Source organism: Geotrypetes seraphini, chromosome 4 (assembly GCF_902459505.1).
Source record: "Geotrypetes seraphini chromosome 4, aGeoSer1.1, whole genome shotgun sequence".
In the NCBI taxonomy this organism is placed as follows: Eukaryota; Metazoa; Chordata; class Amphibia; order Gymnophiona; family Dermophiidae; genus Geotrypetes; species Geotrypetes seraphini.
The window spans coordinates 202,607,082-202,627,320 of NC_047087.1; the positions used below are offsets into that span (position 1 = coordinate 202,607,082).

Here is a 20,239-nt window from a genome sequence, read left to right on the forward strand (position 1 = left end):
GTTCACACTACAATTACAGCTCATAGAAAGGAACCACCACCTAAGAGGCCACCTTTACTCTGTCATATTGCAAAAGATGTCATCAGAGTGAAAGGGCTTACAATCATCTGTCCTCCAGCAAATGCACTTTTTAGGAATAGTGTCCTAAGAAGGAATCATAAGGAATGTAAAAGAACAAAGTAGCTGGAGAAACTAGATTAACTCTAGGCTAAAAAAAACAATATTGAGGCCATCACAGACAAAAAAAAAGAGAAATGAAAAGTAAACTTGATTCCTTTCTTCATTTGGTTCAGACTATCAACACAATGCTTGAGATGAAAGACCCGACAGGCAACTGAGCTGAAATCAGCCGATACTCTGGCTTCACTGGGTGAATACAATGATAGGAACCTTCCACATACAAAGTATGAATCAAAGGGAGATAATAAACTAGAAGTTTCAATACTCGCACAATTTAAAAATGAAAACATTTTCTGTGTCTGTTTCTCATCTGACTGCACAGTTTACATCGTGCCTTTTTCTGATTTCTCTTTCTCCTCTCTTCTTCCACATTTTCTCTTTACCTGGCATATGTTCTTTTGTGAAACTTTTCTCTATTTTTGTTTTCAGTTCTTCTCACTATTTTTTCATATCTCTCATCATCTTGCATCCTTCATATGCGACTGCCCATCTACTGTCATGCTTTTCCACCTGACCCTGTTTTTTTTTATTCCTCTATTTCACTCCATTACCTCACTAGACATCAGATTTCCAGTTTCTGTCTCTTAGCCCTCATATTAGGTCTCCATGCAAACATCCTTTTCATTATCTCTCTCAAAATCTCATTCCCACGTTTTCAGTCCTTAATCTTCTCCCTTTGACTTCCCTTTCCAGGCTCTCCATCTCCTTCCCTCTGCCATTCACTCCTTGTTCAGCACTCTCATCTTATTCTTCATTCAACTAGTTCTTCCTGTCTCTCCCATTTCTGCCCTTTCACGCCCTTCCTCCTCTTCCACCAGGGAACTTACAGAAAAACCTTAGCACAGTATAGAGGGGACAAATATAGAAGATGCATATTTACTATCCTAGTAGATGCTGTTCCTGTTTCATACAAACTACACCAGTCATCAAAAGCAAACTAGCTTTAAATACACATAATACCCTCTCAGGGCCTGAAGAAGCTGAAGGCTATATGTTGGACAGCATTGCTTTAAGCAATCCCCCTGCCACTTCCTGGTAGCGTGCATGAAAGCAGACATGTATAGGAGGCAGTCCAATCAGATTGGTTCATGCACTGTTAGGGCTGCCAGATGTCCAGGAAAACTTGGACAGATCCTTTTTTTAGAGGACTGTCCAGGTGCCTGGAGGGATTTCCAGAACCCGTCAGTTTGTCCGGGTTTTTAAAGTCCCCGACCTCAGTGCCATGTTTGGAGGGCGTCAACTCGATATCATCATATGCATAAAGCGACATCATTGCATTGATGTCTGCACAGATGCCCTCCAGACGTGGTCCCGATCTAGGGGAGGTTTTTTAATAAGAAATCAGGCACCCCTATGCACTGTGAAATGTTGACAGATGATGGATATGTGTGTATGCATATGTAGTAATTTATTCCTCTTCCAAACATGGTTGCTTTTAGTAACACAAATCATCTCAACAGAAACAGTTTTAACAGGTGAAACTGAACATTTCTACTTTCATGTATACTTCTGCAATCTGGATGAAAGATTGTGCCAGATAAATGACATTTGGGAGTTTTTGATGTGAAAGTATTTGTGGATTCAGAATGTAATTTCCAGGACCAGCAGACTGACCTTATTGCTTCAGTTTTTGCTTAGAGCCTAATTGTTAAGAACTCACTCATGTGTGTGGAATGTTTCATTATTTTTTGGGATCATTTACTCTGAAAATTATAAACATTAATTAGATACACACGTGATGTTTGAATGCAGTGGAGTATTTTTTGCCTATGAGAGAAGGTGAACCATTCCATTTTAAGTACCCTGAAGGGGTTCAATGGTTTTTTGGCTCTTTACATCAGAGGCTTTTTTCTCCACTTTAATAGGTTGTGTATGATGATGGGGTATGCGTGAGCTCTGTGTGTGATTGGATGACTTTTTGAGTTGGTGATGTATCACATCCCTCCAAGGGTGAAAGTGTCCCGTCTTTTCAGTAATGCTATTTTGCTGCTCTCTCATGCTGATATTAAATCATGCAATTACTTAAAAAGATTGTACTGTCAAAATCCAATAATCTTGTCTTTGCTGACAATGCAGCAAAATACGAAACTTACCACACCCCAAAAGAATACAGATAGAAATAAAGTTATGTGAAACGGTTCCTCCTCCTGATGTAGCACTAAGTCGCGAAAAAAGAGGCCCTTGTCGAGGGATATGTAACTCAGCTCTGTATTTTGGTGCCATTTGAGATTAAAATTATAGCAACTGCAGTTGTGAATGAAATAACATTTTTTGGAACTGTATTTCTACCGTGTTTCCCCGAAAATAAGACCTAGTGCCTTTTATGAGCCTAAAATTAATATGACACTGTCTTATTTTCGGGGTATGTACATGATCATCTCTCCCTTCCCCCCCAATTCTCCCTCTTTCCTTTCTCTCCCCCACATGTGCAGCATCTTTCCTCCCCTCCCTCGTGCAGCAGGACCCTTGCCCAGCTTCTATCCTCCCCCACATCCCTCGTGCAGGACTTGCCCAGCTTCCCTTCCCTCACTCTCATGTGAAGCAGGGCCCTTGCCCAGCTTACCTTCCCTCCCTCCCATTCCTTGTGTAGCAGGACCCTTGCCCAGCTTCCCTTCCCTCCCTCCCATCCTTTGTGCAGCAGGACCCTTGAGCGAGCACTCCTCCCCCCCCCCCCGAGCACCTGTCATGCAGCCGAATCCCCATCCTTCCCTCTCTCCCATCGGAACCCGGCCGCGAGTCCTACTTACCTCCGTAAGCAGCGTCGGCCTAGCAGCACTCTAACAGGCTGCTTTGGCCTCGTCCGCCCGTGAATTCACTCTGCTGCTTTACTGATGATGTCATCAATAACGCGACAGAGTGAATTCATGGGCGGACAAGGCCAAAGCAGCCAGTTAAGAGTGCTTCTGGCCCGACGCTGCTTAGGGAGGTAAATAGGGCTCGCGGCCAGATTCCAATGGGAGGGAGGGAAGGTTGGGGATTCAACTGCGTGGCGGGTGCTCGGCGGGGGGTGGGGTGTGCTCGCTCCAGGGTCCTGCTGCACAAGGGATGGGAGGGAGGGCAGGGAAACTGCCGGCAAATCCCAGGACTAGGTTTTATATTAAGACCTACCCCGAAAATCCTGCTAGGGCTTATTTTCGGGGTAGGTCTTATTTTTGGGGAAACACGGTAGCTGTATTCCTTTGGGGTGTAGTAGGGTTAAGTTTAGTGTTTTGGTACACTGTGTTTTTGTAGTACAGTCTTTTTTGCTACAGTGGTTTTTTTGGGAGGGGGTTTGCTGTGCTATTTTTCCCAATTTAATGAAGAAACCAATGATAAGAACAGGTCTCTGTGGATTTAGAGCACTTCTGGTGCTGCAAGTTGTTGACTGATAATAAATAATAATAATTTATTTATATACCGCCCTATCGCAAAGTTCTAGGCGGTTTACATATGTTAATAACTTTATACAAACAATGATTAAAAATACAGTACTCTAAATAATACTAAAATTATATAATAAAAATGTTTGAGGCTTCTATTATTTAATGATTGGCGTTTACTAACTTTCTTCCACACCACTTGCGAACTTTAGCAAACCTTTTGTATTTTGACACCTTCTAACTGATTCTCTTCCTCATCTCAAATCTCTTGACAAAAAAATGCACAAACTTACAATTGTCAAAGTAAAATTTATGGAAGTCCATGCCCTCTACCAGGTTCCCAAGTGCCTCTGGTTCAAACGAGGTTAATCCAGGGTCACAGATTTTCCTATAAATGAAACACAACATTTAGATTAATTCTTTCCTATAAATGAAACACAACATTTAGATTAATGGCACTCCAAAATTCATCTGGCTCTAGTCGGCAGCTGGGTCTTAACATCCTCAAGGAAAAACAAAGGTAATTTCATTTAGATTATGAGAAGTTCCTTCCACCACTTTTATTCTAATCACAACTGGCATTCTTCTCAAACTTGCACTTCTCCCCCAACCTGTAGCACTGTTTTAATCATCACATGGTACCTCTCTACCTGAATTATCAATTGCGACTCACGTGTAGGCATCAAAGTCTCCATTGTTGATGGCTTCTATCAGCTGTTCAGTTATCTTGATAATCTCCTGTTTGCGCACTGTGGGTAGGAAAAGAACAGTTTATTTAAGCTTGGGTAATAGCAAAAAGACTTCTTTAGAAATGTTGCCCTCTGACCAATTTGAAGCACAACAGCCCTGGCCTTGAATTTGTGTCTACACAATAGAAAGATGAGTGACTGATGTCTTATCAAGGTGATGGAAAATCTGGAGCTTCAAAGAGAAATGGCGGGAAAAGTCCAACTGAGCTAGTGAGAGGAAAAGCTCATTTTAAAGCTTTTGATTCCAATATTAATGCTGAGTTTGACAGCAATGAGGTGATAAGAGAGTGGAAAAAAAAATCAACAAGTTGTTCAAAATAGAGCTACAGGAACACTGAAATTAAACATACTATTTCAGCTACAAATTGAACCACACCAATCTCTAACTCTGCACTAAATTTAGCACTATACACAACAGCCACAACTTTTAATGTGATAAGCTATTTAAATTTGGTAATAAACTAGACATATTGCACTTCTTTGAGAGAGTAAACAGGCAGATAGACAAGGGCAACCCGGTCGACATTGTATATCTGGATTTTCAGAAGGCATTCGACAAGGTTCCACATGAACGACTACTTCGGAAAATTGCGAGCCATGGAATCAAGGGTGAAATACTCAAGTGATTAAAAATTGGATGGAGCGTAGGAAACAGACAGTGGGGAGTAAATGGACAATCCTCGGACTGGAAGAGCGTCACCAGTGGGGTGCCGCAGGGCTCGGTGCTTGGACCCGTGCTCTTCAACATCTTTAAAAACGATCTGGACATTGGTATGACGAGTGAGGTGATTAAATTTGCAGACGATACGAAGTTATTCAGAGTAGTGAAGACACAGGGGGATTGCGAAGATCTGCAACGTGACATAATCAGGCTCGAGAAATTGGCATCGACATGGCAGATGAGGTTCAATGTGGATAAGTGTAAAGTGATGCATGTCGGTAACAAAAATCTCATGTACGAATACAGGATGTCCGTGGCAGTACTTGGAGACACCTCCCAGGAAAGGGACTTGGGAATTCTGATCGACAAGTCGATGAAGCCGTCCACGCAATGTGCGGTGGTGGTGAAAAGGGTGAACAGAATGCTAGGAATGATAAAGAAGGGGATCACAAACAGATCGGAGAAGGCCATGGTGCGTCTTCACCTGGAGTACTACATCCAGCATTGGTCGCCGTATATGAAGAAGAACACAATACTACTCGAAGGGGTCCAGAGAAGAGCGACTAAAATGTTTAAAGGGCTGGAGGAGTTGCCGTACAGCGAGAGATTAGAGAAACTGGGCCTCTTCTCCCTCGAAAACAGGAGATTGAGAGGGGACATAATCGAAACATTCAAGATACTGAAGGGAATAGACTTAGTAGATAAAGATAGGTTGTTCACCCTCTCCAAGGAAGAGAGAACGAGAGGGCACTCTCTAAAGTTGAAAGGGGATAGATTCCGTACGAATGTAAAGAAATTCTTCTTCACCCAGAGAGTGGCAGAAAACTGGAACGCTCATCCGGAGTCTGTTGTAGGGGAAAACACCCTCCAGGGATTCAAGACAAAGTTGGACAAGTTTCTGCTCAACTGGAAAGTATGCAGGTGAGGCTGGGCTCATTTAGAGCACTGGTCTTTGACCTAGGGGTTGCCACGTGAGTGGACTGCTGGGCACGATGGACCACTGGTCTGACCCAGCAGCAGCAATTCTTATGTTCTTATGTTAGGAGATCCAATTTTATTTTAACAACTTGGAATAGGCAAGAATGATTTAATACAAAACTAGCACCATCAGCAAAATCTTTGCAGATTATACTAGAAGAATTTTAATCAGGCAAAGGATTTTGATAAGGCTACTTGCTTATTTGATGAGAACAATTCATTTATCAATTTTATGACCTCAGAAAACAGAATTATTATAATTTCAGTTCAAGGAATTAACAAATCTATTGAGGCATTAAATGCTGGAAAGACCATTAAATGCTGGAAAGACCACAGGACAAGATGAATTCAAAGTAACATAGTCAGAACAATTTCACCTTTGCCCCGACAAGGCCCGGAGTTCAGGAATAATGAGACGAGGCTTTCGGGGGTGGGACTTTGGATGGAACAGGGCAGACTGAAGGTGGGATAGGGCGGGGCTTGGGGAAGAATGGGGTACACCGAAGGCAGAATGGGCGTGGCTTGGGTGGAACTAGGTATTTGGGATTTTGCCGAGAAAAAAATATGGCAACCCTAGTAGGGTGACCACTGAAGGACCTACCCCACAATATTCATACCTCCTTTAATTAACCATAAAGTCAATGAAAAGGCAGCATTGCAAATATTACATCAGTGTTTAGAACATACCTCTAATTAGGAAGAGAGAACTAGCTGGACTGCTACAAATCTCTACACAGAAACTACGTTCTCATGAAATACTTCACCTTAGTCATATTTGCAAAATATGGATAGAGCCTTACCAACCACAGAATAAATGACCACATATTAGAAATAGAAACGTATAAACATTAAACTGGAAATTCCCAAGAAGCCAGACTCAACCTGCAGCACAACACTGAAGAAATAGGAATAGAAATGCACTTCCTCAAATATTATGCAAAACAGAAAGACTTTACAGATTCTGCATATTCTAATTCCCAAAGCCGACATATTCAAATCATTAAACTGAAACTACAAATATTTTTCTACCTTTGTCTGGACATTTTACAGGGACTGAGCTATTCTGTGCTGGCATCAGCCTGGGCCTTCACATTCTCTTGTGGGCCTGCAGGAATTGGCTGTGGACACTGCTTTTCTCATGGGGATATTAGGGTATACATAGCCTGGGCTCTTTCATTAATACTTGGAAACCAAATGTCCCCTACAAAAAAAATAAATAAATAAAAATCAAACCTTCATTAAATGTAGGCCTAACAGTCATAGAGAGAAAGGGCCCACAGTCACCTGGCTCTCATAGACCCATAACACTGTTAAACCTGAATAGCATGTTTAGGATGAAGATTTTGCAGGATGATTTAAAAACACACTTGCCTTGAGTGAATACACATTGATCAAGCAGGTGTTATCCCTGGTAGATAATCATCAATTTACATGAAAAGCTCATGCCAGCAATTACAGATGAACAAGAAAGAGGGGGGTGGGTGGGGTGGAGACCACACAGGAACGCCTGATTTGTGAGCTTAGAAGTCAAGGAAACATTTGGCATGGTAGTCTGCAAATACCTACAGAAGCTACTGGCAAAATATAGTTTTCTGTGTAATTTAGATGCAGACCCAACAGCCAGGACACTCATAACAGCAGATAAGGATTTAATTTACCAAGGATGTCCTCTTTCTTCCATTTTGTCTGCTGTAGAAACCCTAGCCTACAAATTAATGACATTAACATTTTCCTCTCAATCTACCTGCCCTTTCAGTCTACATAAAGGTTGCCATGTTCACAAATCATATGCTTTAGTTAGTAAACAGTCAAGAAAAGGCACTCCTTGTAATAACAGGCAGTTACCGTATATACTCCAATATAAGGAGGAAAAATGGTTGACCTGAATATAAGTCAGGCGACTTAATATTCAAGTGCCCTGCCTGGATCTAGACTTCCCTCGTCAGGCTCTGCACCCAGCCCACTTTCTTCCATCTCTTGTCAGGTTCTGCACCCAGCCCCTTCTTTTCAACCCCTGTCAGGCTCTGCACCCAGCCCCCTCCCTTCCAGGCATTGCACCCAGCCCCCTCCTCCTCTGTGAGGCTCTGCACCCAGCCCCATTCCTTCCTTCCCTCCCTCCCTCCCAGGCTCTACATCCTGCCACCCATCCCTGCCCTGTCTGTTGTACCTTCTCTGTCGATCCCTGGTGGTCCAGAGGTGCAGCGGGCAGGAGTGAACTTTCTGTGGGAGCCAGTAAGGAAGCTGCTCAGCGCCGAGCAGCAGTGCCAAGGTTTTTATCAAGTGATTTGTGATGGTAACTATTCTCATTCATGGAGCAACCCATCTGGTGTGCCCCAAGATTCTCCGCTATCGCCTACCTTATTCAACATCTACATTTCCCTTTTAGGACATTTATTACAGAGTTTAAATGTAAAATTTTATATATACGCAGATGCCATTTCTATTTTAATCCCTCTAAATAATTTTACCACTGAAATTTTAAACCAATCTTCTATTATGACTCAGATAGAACAGTGGACAATTAATTTCAAACTGAAACTCAATACGGAAAAGACCAAACTTTTCTTGGCTAGTTCCAACGACATAACAAGAAATTCATTGCTTCATCTTAATGGTCATGACTACCCGATTATTAAATCTATCAACATTCTGGGAGTCACAGGGGTGGCCAACCTGCAGCCCAAGGGCTGCATGTGGCCCCATGAAGTATTTTGTGCAGCCCCGGTCGAGGGCGATGCAGTGTTTTCCTCTGCTGCCCCCGGGTGTTTACCATCTTGACGATTCCCTCCTCTGTCTTGCTGCAGCGTTTGCGCATTTGTGCGGCCCCAGAAATATTTTTTTCGGCCAATGTGGCCTAGGGAAGGCAAAAGGTTGTACACCCCTGCACTAGACAGACATTTAACATTAGCAGAACATACAAACTTAGTGGTACAAAAATGCTTTTTTACATTGTGGAAATTAAGAACCATAAAAAAATATTTTGATCCTTTATCGTTAAAACTATTGGTGCAGGCATTAGTTTTATCTATTTTAGACTATTGTAACATCATCTATTTAGGAGCACCCAAAAAAATTCTAAGGAAATTAAGGATAATTCAGAATACAACTGTTCAATTGATTTTTGGTTTAAAAAAGAACGACCATATTATTGTTTACTTCATTGGCTGCCTTTTGAGGCAAGAGTATTATTTCAAATTTTCCTATATCTGCTTTAAGCTGTCTCCAGCTTACCTTTTTCCTCATCTTGTGTTGCATAGAACATCAAGAGAAACTAGAAACTTCTACTTATTTGCTTATCCAAAAATTAATGGATGTAGATATAAGACCTTCTTAGATAGGACCCTAGCATTTCAAGCTGATAGGCAACAATCTTGGTTAGGTAAATGTATTCGGCAAGCTATGTTATCCTATTGCAGTTTTCAGAAATTAATTAAGACCACTTTGTTCGATAAATTTATTACTTAATGAGTTTTATTATTGAAATTCTATTTTACAACTATTTGTATTTTTTACTGTATTTATTATTATTAATGCTTGTGCCACTCAGCGGCTGAAGAAACCGGAACTTATGGTGGCCATGGCAGTGACCGACCGATCAGGTTAGCGGTGGGGCATGAGCGTGGAAAGCTCGCTCCTGCCCACTGTACCTCTGGACTATAAGTGATCGGCAGAGTAGGTACGACGGACAAGGCAGGGAGGGGGTCAGGGTGTAGAGCCTGGTGGTGGCCTGCAATAAATCAGGGAAGGGGTGCTGGCCCGAATATAAACTGAAACCCCCATTTTTGGGCCAATTTTTTTGCCCCAAAAATCCCAGTTTATATTCAAGTATATATGGTACATAATTTGGCAACTTTTCAGAATTTCCCATTATGGTTTATGTTACCTAAACAAATTTACCTGCTACAAATGCTACTGGTAATGTTGCAAAACTTGCATTCTCATTTTCTAAATATCCCGAAACAGGGATTTCACTGAAAGAATGACAATCAGAATGTTAAGTTTCAAGTTGTATTCTATTCTGCCTATTTAGAATATCTTCTAAGCAGCTTACAATTTAAAAATTAAATAGAGTGAGAAGTGACAAGGATAAAAACAGACATAATCGTGGGGGGAAGGAGGGAAGAACTACAATGTTAAAAAGCAAAGTGTGGAGGAGAGGGGAATATAAAAGATATGCTACAGTAAGTGTGTCGTAGATAAATATCCTGTACTTAGCTCAAAAAGTATGCTCCTTTAAATAGAAGATTTTCACATTTATCGTGAATTATGAGAGTTTCATTATCTCTGTGTTTAATGTAGAGAGTATGTATCCTTAAACAGTGGCATACCTAGAGTATATGACACCCGGGGCTGATAATTTTTTAACACCTCCCCTCCCCCCAATATAAAAAATATTTTTAGTAATTTTATTTATTTATTTATTTTTATAGCCTGTACTCTCCAAAGAGCTCAGAACGGGTTACAGTTTAACATTCACAGTGTTACAATATAACATTATATAGGGTTACAACCTCTCCAACCCCATGCCGGCGCTATGGTGTAAACAAAATAAACAAAAAAGACATTTCCTCTCTCTGTTAGGTCCTAGCTCAAACTGACTGTTTAACATCAGTTCTGGGAGGATACACATTTCAAATATGACATTGTAATAACAAAATAGAAAATACAATTATTTTTTCTACCTTTTGTTGTTTGGTACCTTTATTATTCGAATCATGTTGGTCCCAGGCTCTGGTTTCTGTTTGTCTTTTGTTAACTCACTCACAAGGGTCTCCTGCCCATTTGATATTTTCTTCTTTCTCCGTGCTCATCATCCATCTTCCATCTTAGTACCTTCCCTTCCATTGCCATAGACAACATTTCTGTTTCTTTCCCACTCTCTTTTCCTGCCTTGTGTTCTGGGTCAAACTTCTCTATGTGTAGAGTCTCCATGAACGGGCTACTTGTAGAGCCTCCATGCAGCATCTCTCCCTTCCACCCCTCCTGCAACATTTCTCTCTCTTTCCCCATGCAACACCTCTCCCTGCCCTCCACACTAGGTCCAACATTTCTCCCTCCCCTCCATCATCCTGCTCACCCCTTTCTACTTCTTTGTTGCATCTCCTTTCCTCTTTTCCAGCCCATGTCTAACAATTCTTCCTCTCTCCGCTCGCCCCATGTGCAGCAGGTTTACATCCCTCCCTCCTATCCCCCTATGCAGCAGCTTTCCATCCCTTCCTCCAATCCCCCTTTATAGCAGTTTTCCAACCATCCCTCCTATCCCCCTGTGCAGCACCTCCATACCCAACTGACCCCCACCCCAACCACACACCATGAGATTTGACATTCCTTTGGGCCTCCAACAGCAGCAGCCAACCGTTAGAAGCAGTGCCAATCTGGCTGTTTGCGGCCTGCTCTGCCAGGGCATCTTTCTGCTGCATCATCAATGACATGACAGAGGGAAGGCCCTGGTGGGCCAGGCCACAAGAAACCTGCTCAGAGCACTGCCTCCAATGGCTGGCCACTGCCACTTTAGAAGGCAGGCCCGGAGGTATGCAAGTTCTCTCTTTGTCAGCAGCCTTAATTTGGTGCTCTGCTGGCGTCAGGTCTTCCTCTCTGCCATTCCTGCCTACTTCCTGGCAAGACCCAGCAGATGAAGGCCCAACACTGGCAGAGCAGCGAAGTTCTCAGACTATGATGCTGACCCGAGTACCCCCCTCATGGTCTGCACTCAGGGTGAACCACCATCCCACTTGGTAAGTCATTGTCCTTAAATATGAATGTTTTCAAATCTTGAATTTCTTGAGTGATGTATGATGATGTAGAATAGTTGAGTTTGTTCCAAAGGATAGGACCATAGATGGAAAAAGATGATTCATGGATATGTTCAAGGATAATTTCACGACAGGATAGGATGAATAGATGGCTTTGGTCAGCAGATCTGAGTGTCCTATAGGGTGTATAAGGAATAAGTAGCTGGGAGAGATATAAAGGTTCATCAGTTTGGAGAGTCTTCAAAGCTACTAATAATGTTTTGTAAGTTATTCGCGAGATATGGGGAGTTAATGTGATTCTTTGAGTAACAGAGTAATGTGATCATATTTCCCAGTGTTGTGTATTAATCGGATGGCTGTATTTTGGACAATTTGAAGTCGGCATAGTTCTTTGAATTACAAAGAGGGAATTACAGTAATCTATTTGTTGAATTACCAGCGAGTGGATTAAGATATTGACAATTTGATGAAAGATCAATGGATGATCAATCTTATTTGTCAAAGTCTAATGAAACATCTTTTAACTATCTTGAGAAAGGACGAATGGTAGGAATGTAGATAGTGATCTCAAGGAATGTGGTTGGAATGGGTTCTGTGATTGTTATTGTGGTTTGCATCAAAGTAATAGTGTGTTGATGTTCAGGAAAAGGTGATATATTAAAGTTAGAGAATATACTGCAGGGGATATTGAGATTTCTTCTTGTTTGTTTTTGTATAGGATTTTGTTGAGGTAAAGTAAATCTTAAGTACTTTAAGGAAGGAAGCATTCCAATAGCCAAGAACGGGATTTCATTACCCAACCAAAATTTATACAAAGTCATTGTTAGCTGAAGATAGCATTAGATGGGATCACCCACTATTTACCTATTAAAGTAGATAAGGCAATGCCCTCCTGATTGGTCCTTAACAGCTTTATTACACAAGTTATATCCTGGCTATATCAGGATATAACTTGCTCCGTCGAGACAGAGAGGGCAAAACAGGAGGAGGGGGTTGCACTATACATCAAAGTTACCAGAATCACAGGGGTCAAGTATACCGGGGAATCCCTCTGGGTTAACCTGGCCAGGGGAAATAACAAATGCCTGTATCTTGGCGTTATATACAGGATGACATGGACATAGAATTAATCGAAGACATCAAGACCATCACACTGCGTGGAGACAAGGTACTGTTGGGGGCTTCAATATGCCTGATGCAGACTGGAACAAACATTCCGCTACGACCAGCGGCAGCAGGAGGCTACTAACCTCCATACGGGGAGCACGACTCAAACAGATGGTATTGGAGCCCACTAGGGATCAGGCAATACTGGACCTGATACTCACCAACGGAGATAGTGTCACAGAGGTTTCAGTGGGCGAAGTGTTAGCCTCCAGTGACCACAACATGTTATGGTTTCACCTCAGGAAAGGTTTCACTAGAATAGATCAAACACATCCACAAAGGTCCTTAGCTTTAAAGGTACTAAATTCAAGAGCATGGGAAATTTCGTCTACGAGGCGCTGCAAAACCAGGACACAACAGATAGTGTGGAGGTACTATGGTCTACTCTAAAATTTACACTACAGGAAGTAACCGACCTCTATATAAAAACAGTGAGTAAAAGGCGGAGAAATAATAAACCTCAGTGGTTCTCTGCGATCTCGGAACTCATGAAACAGAAGAAAAGAGCATTTGTATCCTACAAACAATCAGAAAGACTAGAAGCTAAAGAAGACTATCTGGCGAAATCTAGAACTGTCAAAACAGCAGCCAGAGATGCCAAACTTCGGATGGAAGAGAATCTAGCAAAGAATATCAAAAAAGGGGATAAATCCTTTTTCAGGTAAGTTAGTGACAGAAAAAGGAACACAGATGGGATAGTGTGCTTTAGGAAACCTGACGGTAAATATGTAGAATCGGACTCCGATAAAGCCGAACTACTCAATGAATACTTCTGCTCAATCTTTACCTGCGAGGCACCGGGATCCAGTCCACAGCTGCAGGCAAGGGAGAGCTCAAACGACCTGTTCCGGAATTTTGAATTTACCACCGGCAGTGTCTACCAAGAACTATCAAGGCTCAAAGTGAACAAAGCCATGGGACCAGATAAACTACATCCCAGAGTACTTAGGGAATTGAGAGATGTCCTTGCGGAACCGTTAGCTACGCTCTTCAATCTTTCCCTGAGTAGAGGAAGAGTCCCATTGGACTGGAAAACAGCTAACGTCACTCTGCTGCACAAAAAGGGATGCAAGACTGAGGCTGAAAATTACAGACCGATAAGTCTCACATCGATAGTGTGTAAACTTATGGAAACATTGATTAAACACAAATTAGATACCATCCTAAATGTTGAGAGCCTAAGGGATCCCCACGAACATGGATTTACAAAGGGAAGGTCTTGCCAATCCAATCTGATCAGTTTCTTTGACTGGGTAACGAAAAAGCTAGATATGGGAGAGTCCATCGATATCGTGTACTTGGGACTTTAGTAAGGCTTTTGACAGTGTCCCACACCGTAGGTTATTGAACAAGATGAGTTTGTTGGGATTAGGGGAAACATTGATGGCATGGGTTAAAGACTGGCTCAGCGGCAGACTTCAGAGGGTGGTGGTAAATGGTACTCCCTCCGAAACGTTGGAAGTGATCAGTAGAGTGCCGCAGGGCTCGGTCTTGGGTCCCATCCTATTTAATATCTTTGTACAGGACCTGCCTCACGGACTTAGAGGCAAAATTGTCGACGACGCTAAACTGTGCAACATAGTGGGCAAAAGCACAATGCCCTACAGTATGACGCAGGACCCACTCTTACTGGAACAATGGTCCGTAACTTGGCAACTGAGTTTTAATGCCAAAAAATGTAAAGTTATGCACCTTGGCAGCAGAAACCCATGCAGTACTTACACTCTGAATGGTGAGACCTTACCAAGAACTGCTGCAGAATGCGACCTAGGAGTAATCATTAGTGAAGATATGAAGACTGCCAATCAAGTAGAGAAAGCTTCATCCAAGGCTAGGCAAATGCTGGGATGCAACCGAAGAAATTTTGTCAGCTGTAAGCCCGAAGTTGCAATGCTGTTGTACAGGTCCGTGGTGAGACCTCATCTGGAATATTGTGTTCAATTTTGGAGGCCACATTATCAAAAGGATGTGCTGAGAGTGGAGTCGGTTCAGCGAATGACCACCAGGATGGTCTCAGGACTCAAGGAGCTCCCATATGAGGAGCGTCTAGGTAAGTTGCAGCTATACTCTCTCGAGGAATGCAGAGAGAGGGGAGATATGATAGAGACGTTCAAATATGTAACTGGCCATATTGAGGTAAAGGAAGATATCTTTTTCCTTATGGGACCTACGGCAACAAGAAGGCATCCGTTGAAACTCAGGGGTGGGAGATTTCATAACAACACTAGGAAGTATTTCTTCACTGAAAGGGTGGTTGATCGTTGGAATGATCTTCCACTTCAGGTAATTGAAGCAACGTGCTCGATTTTAAGAAAAAATGGGATAAGCATGTGGGTTCACTTCATGGCAGTGCTTAGGGGGGAGGGTCCTTAGAGTGGGCAGACTTGTTGGGCCAGTGGCCCTTTTCTGCCATCATATTCTATGTTTAATTCTAAAGAAAACTCCTTTGTTCATGAAGGAATTTCATTTACTTTTATTTAGATCCATGATGAAGTACAAAAAAAAAGATCAGCCCTATCTTCAACATTTCACCTCCAGCTGGAAACCTGTGTTCTAAACCAGTTATCAGAGGCAGACTTTTAAAAATAACTATCAACTTAGGGATTAGGCCTCTCTCAACTCTAAGTAACGGTTGATAGAACTAGTAAACTACTAGAATATGAGAAAACAGAAGGAAAAGATATGAATAAAGGGCCCTAATTTATAAACTATGGTACAAAAAGCATATTCTCTTTCCCATGAAATTTACTAAATGACAGTACCTCATTTTAATAGACCCTGAGGAATTTAACTCACATTGCTGTGGTTGAGAAAAACTGCATGTTATGGATCATAGCAATGTGTGACTGTGGCCTGGACAGGTCTATTTAAGAGGAAACATTTAGCCATCTAGACTTCCCAGGCCCAAATGTCTGAATTAAAACAAAATAACACTTCTAGACACCACTGGTTTCTCTTATCCCCAACAAAAACCCATCAACCTCTTCCACCTCCAGTCCAAATTAAGCCTTACTCCTCAAACCTGTCCCTACCTTGTTTCATCCAAGCCCCTTACATCTAGCTAATAGAAGTCTGCAAGTGCAGATGACCAGAAACAATGTCCATTCACTTCTGTCTCACCAGCATCAAAATTCAGTATAGCAGTGATATCTGTCCAAGAAGGGCAAATGTGAACTGCAAGGTAGTGCTGGCACAAATTTATACACTCTAGATCAGTGGTATCAAACTCACGGTCCGCCAGGTACTATTTTGAGGCCCTCAGTAAGTTTATCATAATCATACAAGTAAAATAAAACAGTTTCTTGATCATATATCTCTTTAGCTATAAATTACAATATTATTATTAAGACTTAGCCAAAAGAAAAGATTTATAAACTATAAAGAGTTTTACCTCATGCAAAATTGTCATTTCTTTAATAAGACATTTTCTGAGGCCCTCCAAGTACCTACAAATCCAAAATGTGGCCCTGCAAAGGGTTTGAGTTTGAGACCACTGCTCTTGATCAAACTTCAACTGTTACCTTCTCCCCAGGGGTGGGTCAAGGTCCCCACCGCGGGAAACCATCTTCATGTCATTCTTTAAGGAAAGAGGGAAGAATCAGAGTATGAATGGCCACAACCACTGACCCGCAAGTTTTGCTTTGAATAATGCTGGTGTAGAAGGACAGAGGATGAAATAGACACTAGAAAATGACATGGGTTTATTTCCCGCGGTTATCCGCCACCAAGTTGGAAAATCATCTCTCTCTCTACCTCCCCTCTGCCAGGTGAGAAGAATCTCCTCTTCCCTACCTTTACTCCATATCTAGCATCATTTACCCATCCTGCTTCTGGGCAGCAGCTGTCTACCTACCTCCTCCTGTTTGAGCTCTCGGTTAAAAAAGAATGAGACCCGTGATCCCCCGTCATATGCACAGAGGAGATCCCTAAAGATAGTGCACGCAACACTGGAGAGACGCATGGTGGGAAACTTGACTCTTGGCCCGGGTCGCAAATTTTGTCAGGTGTGGGAGCACTTCTGGCAGGACCTCACACCGCATACTCGCAGTAGACTTTTGAATCTTTAAGATTTTATTCCCACTCTCAGCTGTTGGACTGGCCATGGGGAGGGGAGGGGGGGATGGGAGGGGAACTGATTATATTGTTGAAAATGTTATTTCCTGAATGGTACTACTGTTTGTATTTGCTTCTTACTGCTGGAATAATAAAGATCATTTAAACATAAAAAAAATAAAATTAAAAAAAAAGAATGAGAGCTGTGTGTAGGCTCTGTATGTACAGGCTTGTGCTAAAGTGCTACTGAGTCCCACCCCTCAGAAAGGGGCAGGTTAATGCAGTGCTTCAGAACAGGCTTGTGTTTTAAGAGGCTAGCATAGTGCTCACTCTTGTATAAATCGGGACCCATTTATACAAGAGTGAACTACTGGAAGTGCAATTTAAGCTACTCAATAAAGGTATGATAGCTTTCTTAACTGTGTTTTTGTTTACATATAATCCTTGAACAGAAGTGCAATAAATGTAGTGACTATGAATCCAATCTCTCCCATTGTTTTGCTGAATGTAGAGCTCAAGAATTTTAGGCATTAATCTTTTATTTGAACAATGTTGGTTATAGGTTTAATATAGGATCCATTACACAATATTGTTTCTTGTATATAAAGTATTTTTCTCTGGTATTCCTTTTGCATCTTAATTCTTTGCTAGTTCCTTATCAGCCACTTAGGACATTATATTCTGTATGTACTAACCAACTTGTAGTACCTTCTCTGCAAAAACTTATTTTTGCTATTTCCTGTGAATTAACTTTTTGCCACCTTGAGCCTCCTCTTTCAAATTCTCTTCCTGTAGATATCTGTTGTGAACTTTCACTACCTAAATTTAAAGTGTTCTTAAAAACCTATTTTGCCAGGCTTTTTCAGAATTTGTAGTTTGAGATCTTTTACACCCTCTACTTTGTGTTCCATTATACAGTGGTGCCTCGCATAACGGACGCCTCGCACAGCGAACGCTGCGCACAACGAACTTTATGTCTTGATCCGTACAACGAACTTCATTTCACACAACGAAGTCGCCCGAGCTGCATCCTTCCGCGCAGGCACTGCGCTTAACTGCCCTCTCTCCGCCTGGTTCCCTCTTGCCCCCCCGACTCCCCGACACGATCGGGGCAAAAAGGAGCCCAAGCCCTCTTGCCCCACCGATTCCCCAACTCCCCACACAATATCGGGCCAGGAGGGAGCCCAAGTCCTCCTGGCCACGGCGACCCCCTAACCCCACCCTGCACTACATTACGGGCAGGAGGGATCCCAGGCCCTCCTGCCCTCGACGCAAACCCCCCCTCCCCCCAACGACCGCCCCCCCCCAAGAACCTCCGACCGCCCCCCCAGCCGACCCGCGACCCCCCTGGCCGACCCCCACGACACCCCCAACCCCCTTCCCCGTACCTTTCTGTAGTTGGCCGGACAGACGGGAGCCAAACCCGCCTGTCCGGCAGGCAGCCAACGACGGAATGAGGCCGGATTGGCCCATCCGTCCCAAAGCTCCGCCTACTGGTGGGGCCTAAGGCGCCTGGGCCAATCAGAATAGGCCCGGGAGCCTTAGGTCCCTCCTGGGGGCGGGGCCTGAGGCACATGGGCCCAACCCGACCATGTGCCTCAGGCCCTGCCCCCAGGAGGGACCTAAGGCTCCCGGGCCTATTCTGATTGGCCCAGGCGCCTTAGGCCCCACCAGTAGGCGGAGCTTTGGGACGGATGGGCCAATCCGGCCTCATTCCGTCGATGGCTGCCTGCCGGACAGGCGGGTTTGGCTCCCGTCTGTCCGGCCAACTACAGAAAGGTACGGGGAAGGGGGTTGGGGGTGTCGTGGGGGTCGGCCAGGGGGGTCGCGAGTCGGCTGGGGGGGGCGGTCGGAGGGTCTTGGGGGGGGGCGGTCGTTGGGGGGAGGGGGGGTTTGCGTCGAGGGCAGGAGGGCCTGGGATCCCTCCTGCCCGTAATGTAGTGCAGGGTGGGGTTAGGGGGTCGCCGTGGCCAGGAGGACTTGGGCTCCCTCCTGGCCCGATATTGTCGGGGAGTTGGGGAATCGGCGGGGCAAGAGGGCTTGGGCTCCCTTTTGCCCCGATCGTGTCGGGGAGTCGGGGGGGCAAGAGGGCTTGAGCTCCCTTTTGCCCCGATCGTGTCGGGGAGTCGGGGGGGCAAGAGGGCTTGAGCTCCCTCTTGCCCCGATCGTGTCGGGGAGTCGGGGGGGGCAAGAGGGCTTGAGCTCCCTCTTGCCCCGATCGTGTCGGGGGTGCCAGGGACCACACGGAGTCACCCACCATACCACCCGATTCGGGTAAGCGCAGGTATCGGTGGGTGGCTTATTTGCGGGGGGGGGTGCCTTATTTTACATTTTTTTCTAAAAAGGGGGGGCTGTCTTATTTGATGGCCCTGCCTTATCATCGGGGAAACACGGTAGAAAAAAAAAAAAAAATGAACAGTTAAGTCCCAGTTTTTGCCGCTGAGACTCTGCCCTCTCACTGTAAAATTAGACTCTACTTAGTCTGTCTTTAAATTTAAAAAATGTGTGTTGTTTTAAAAAACAATTATGTTTTTAGATGTATCTAAATAAAAATAATAACCAAAAATTTATCTTTTTTTATGTCATCTTAGCATATTTTATGCTACAGAACGAATTATTTTTTTTAACATGTATTGTTATGGGAAAACGCGTTTCACATAACGAACTTTTCGCATAACAAACTTGCTCCTGGAACGAATTAAGTTCGTTGTGTGAGGCACCACTGTATGTTTGTTTTAGGATTGACTATTGTTACACAAATCCCAACATTTGTGTTTGTCTGGATGTTTGGATACTGTATTAGTATTAAGTTCTGTTGATTTTGCTTTTATTGTTTACTGCCTTGATAGACTCCTAATGGTGGTATACTAAATTTTTCATATAACTAAAATACACAAATTGACCTGTCCACTTGAAATGAACCATCAATTTACAAGTCATCTTATTGGAAGAACAAAACAATAACCAGAGATGGACCCAAGCTCAAATAAGATTTGCTAACCTTGCTACGCCAGCGTTCTTCAATGCAAGACCCAGGGGACAATGGTGGACCCTGAGGTAGCCACATCATCTTTCATGGATTTCCCCCCCCCCCCCATTCAGCCTCTAAATTAAACTAAACTAAATCTTGGGTTTATATACCGCATCATCTCCACAACGTGGAGCTCGACACGGTTTACAGGGGTTGGGATAGAGCGGAACTCCAATGGAATTATAGAAGTAAGTATGAAGAGAGGCTAGGGCTAAGAGTACCAGAGAGGGGAGAGGTTACATTTTGGAGAAGAGCCAGGTTTTCCCAGAAAGGGAATGTGGGGAAAAGCCACATGCTTGAAGGACAAG

The 20,239-nt window shown here is 43.4% G+C and overlaps 1 protein-coding gene across 19 annotated transcripts in view; it reads right to left on the reverse strand.

Moving 5' to 3' along the window:
- Window positions 1-20,239, reverse strand: part of CAMK2G (calcium/calmodulin dependent protein kinase II gamma) — a 543,897-nt gene that overhangs the window by 23,949 nt on the left and 499,709 nt on the right. For all 19 annotated transcript variants that reach the window (XM_033940484.1, XM_033940503.1, XM_033940486.1 and 16 more), the window contains 2 exons: window positions 4,213-4,288; window positions 3,833-3,927 (listed from right to left, as the gene is read on the reverse strand). In XM_033940484.1, the coding sequence (XP_033796375.1) occupies window positions 3,833-3,927; window positions 4,213-4,288 (171 nt within the window). The remainder of the gene's footprint in view (window positions 1-3,832; window positions 3,928-4,212; window positions 4,289-20,239) is intronic.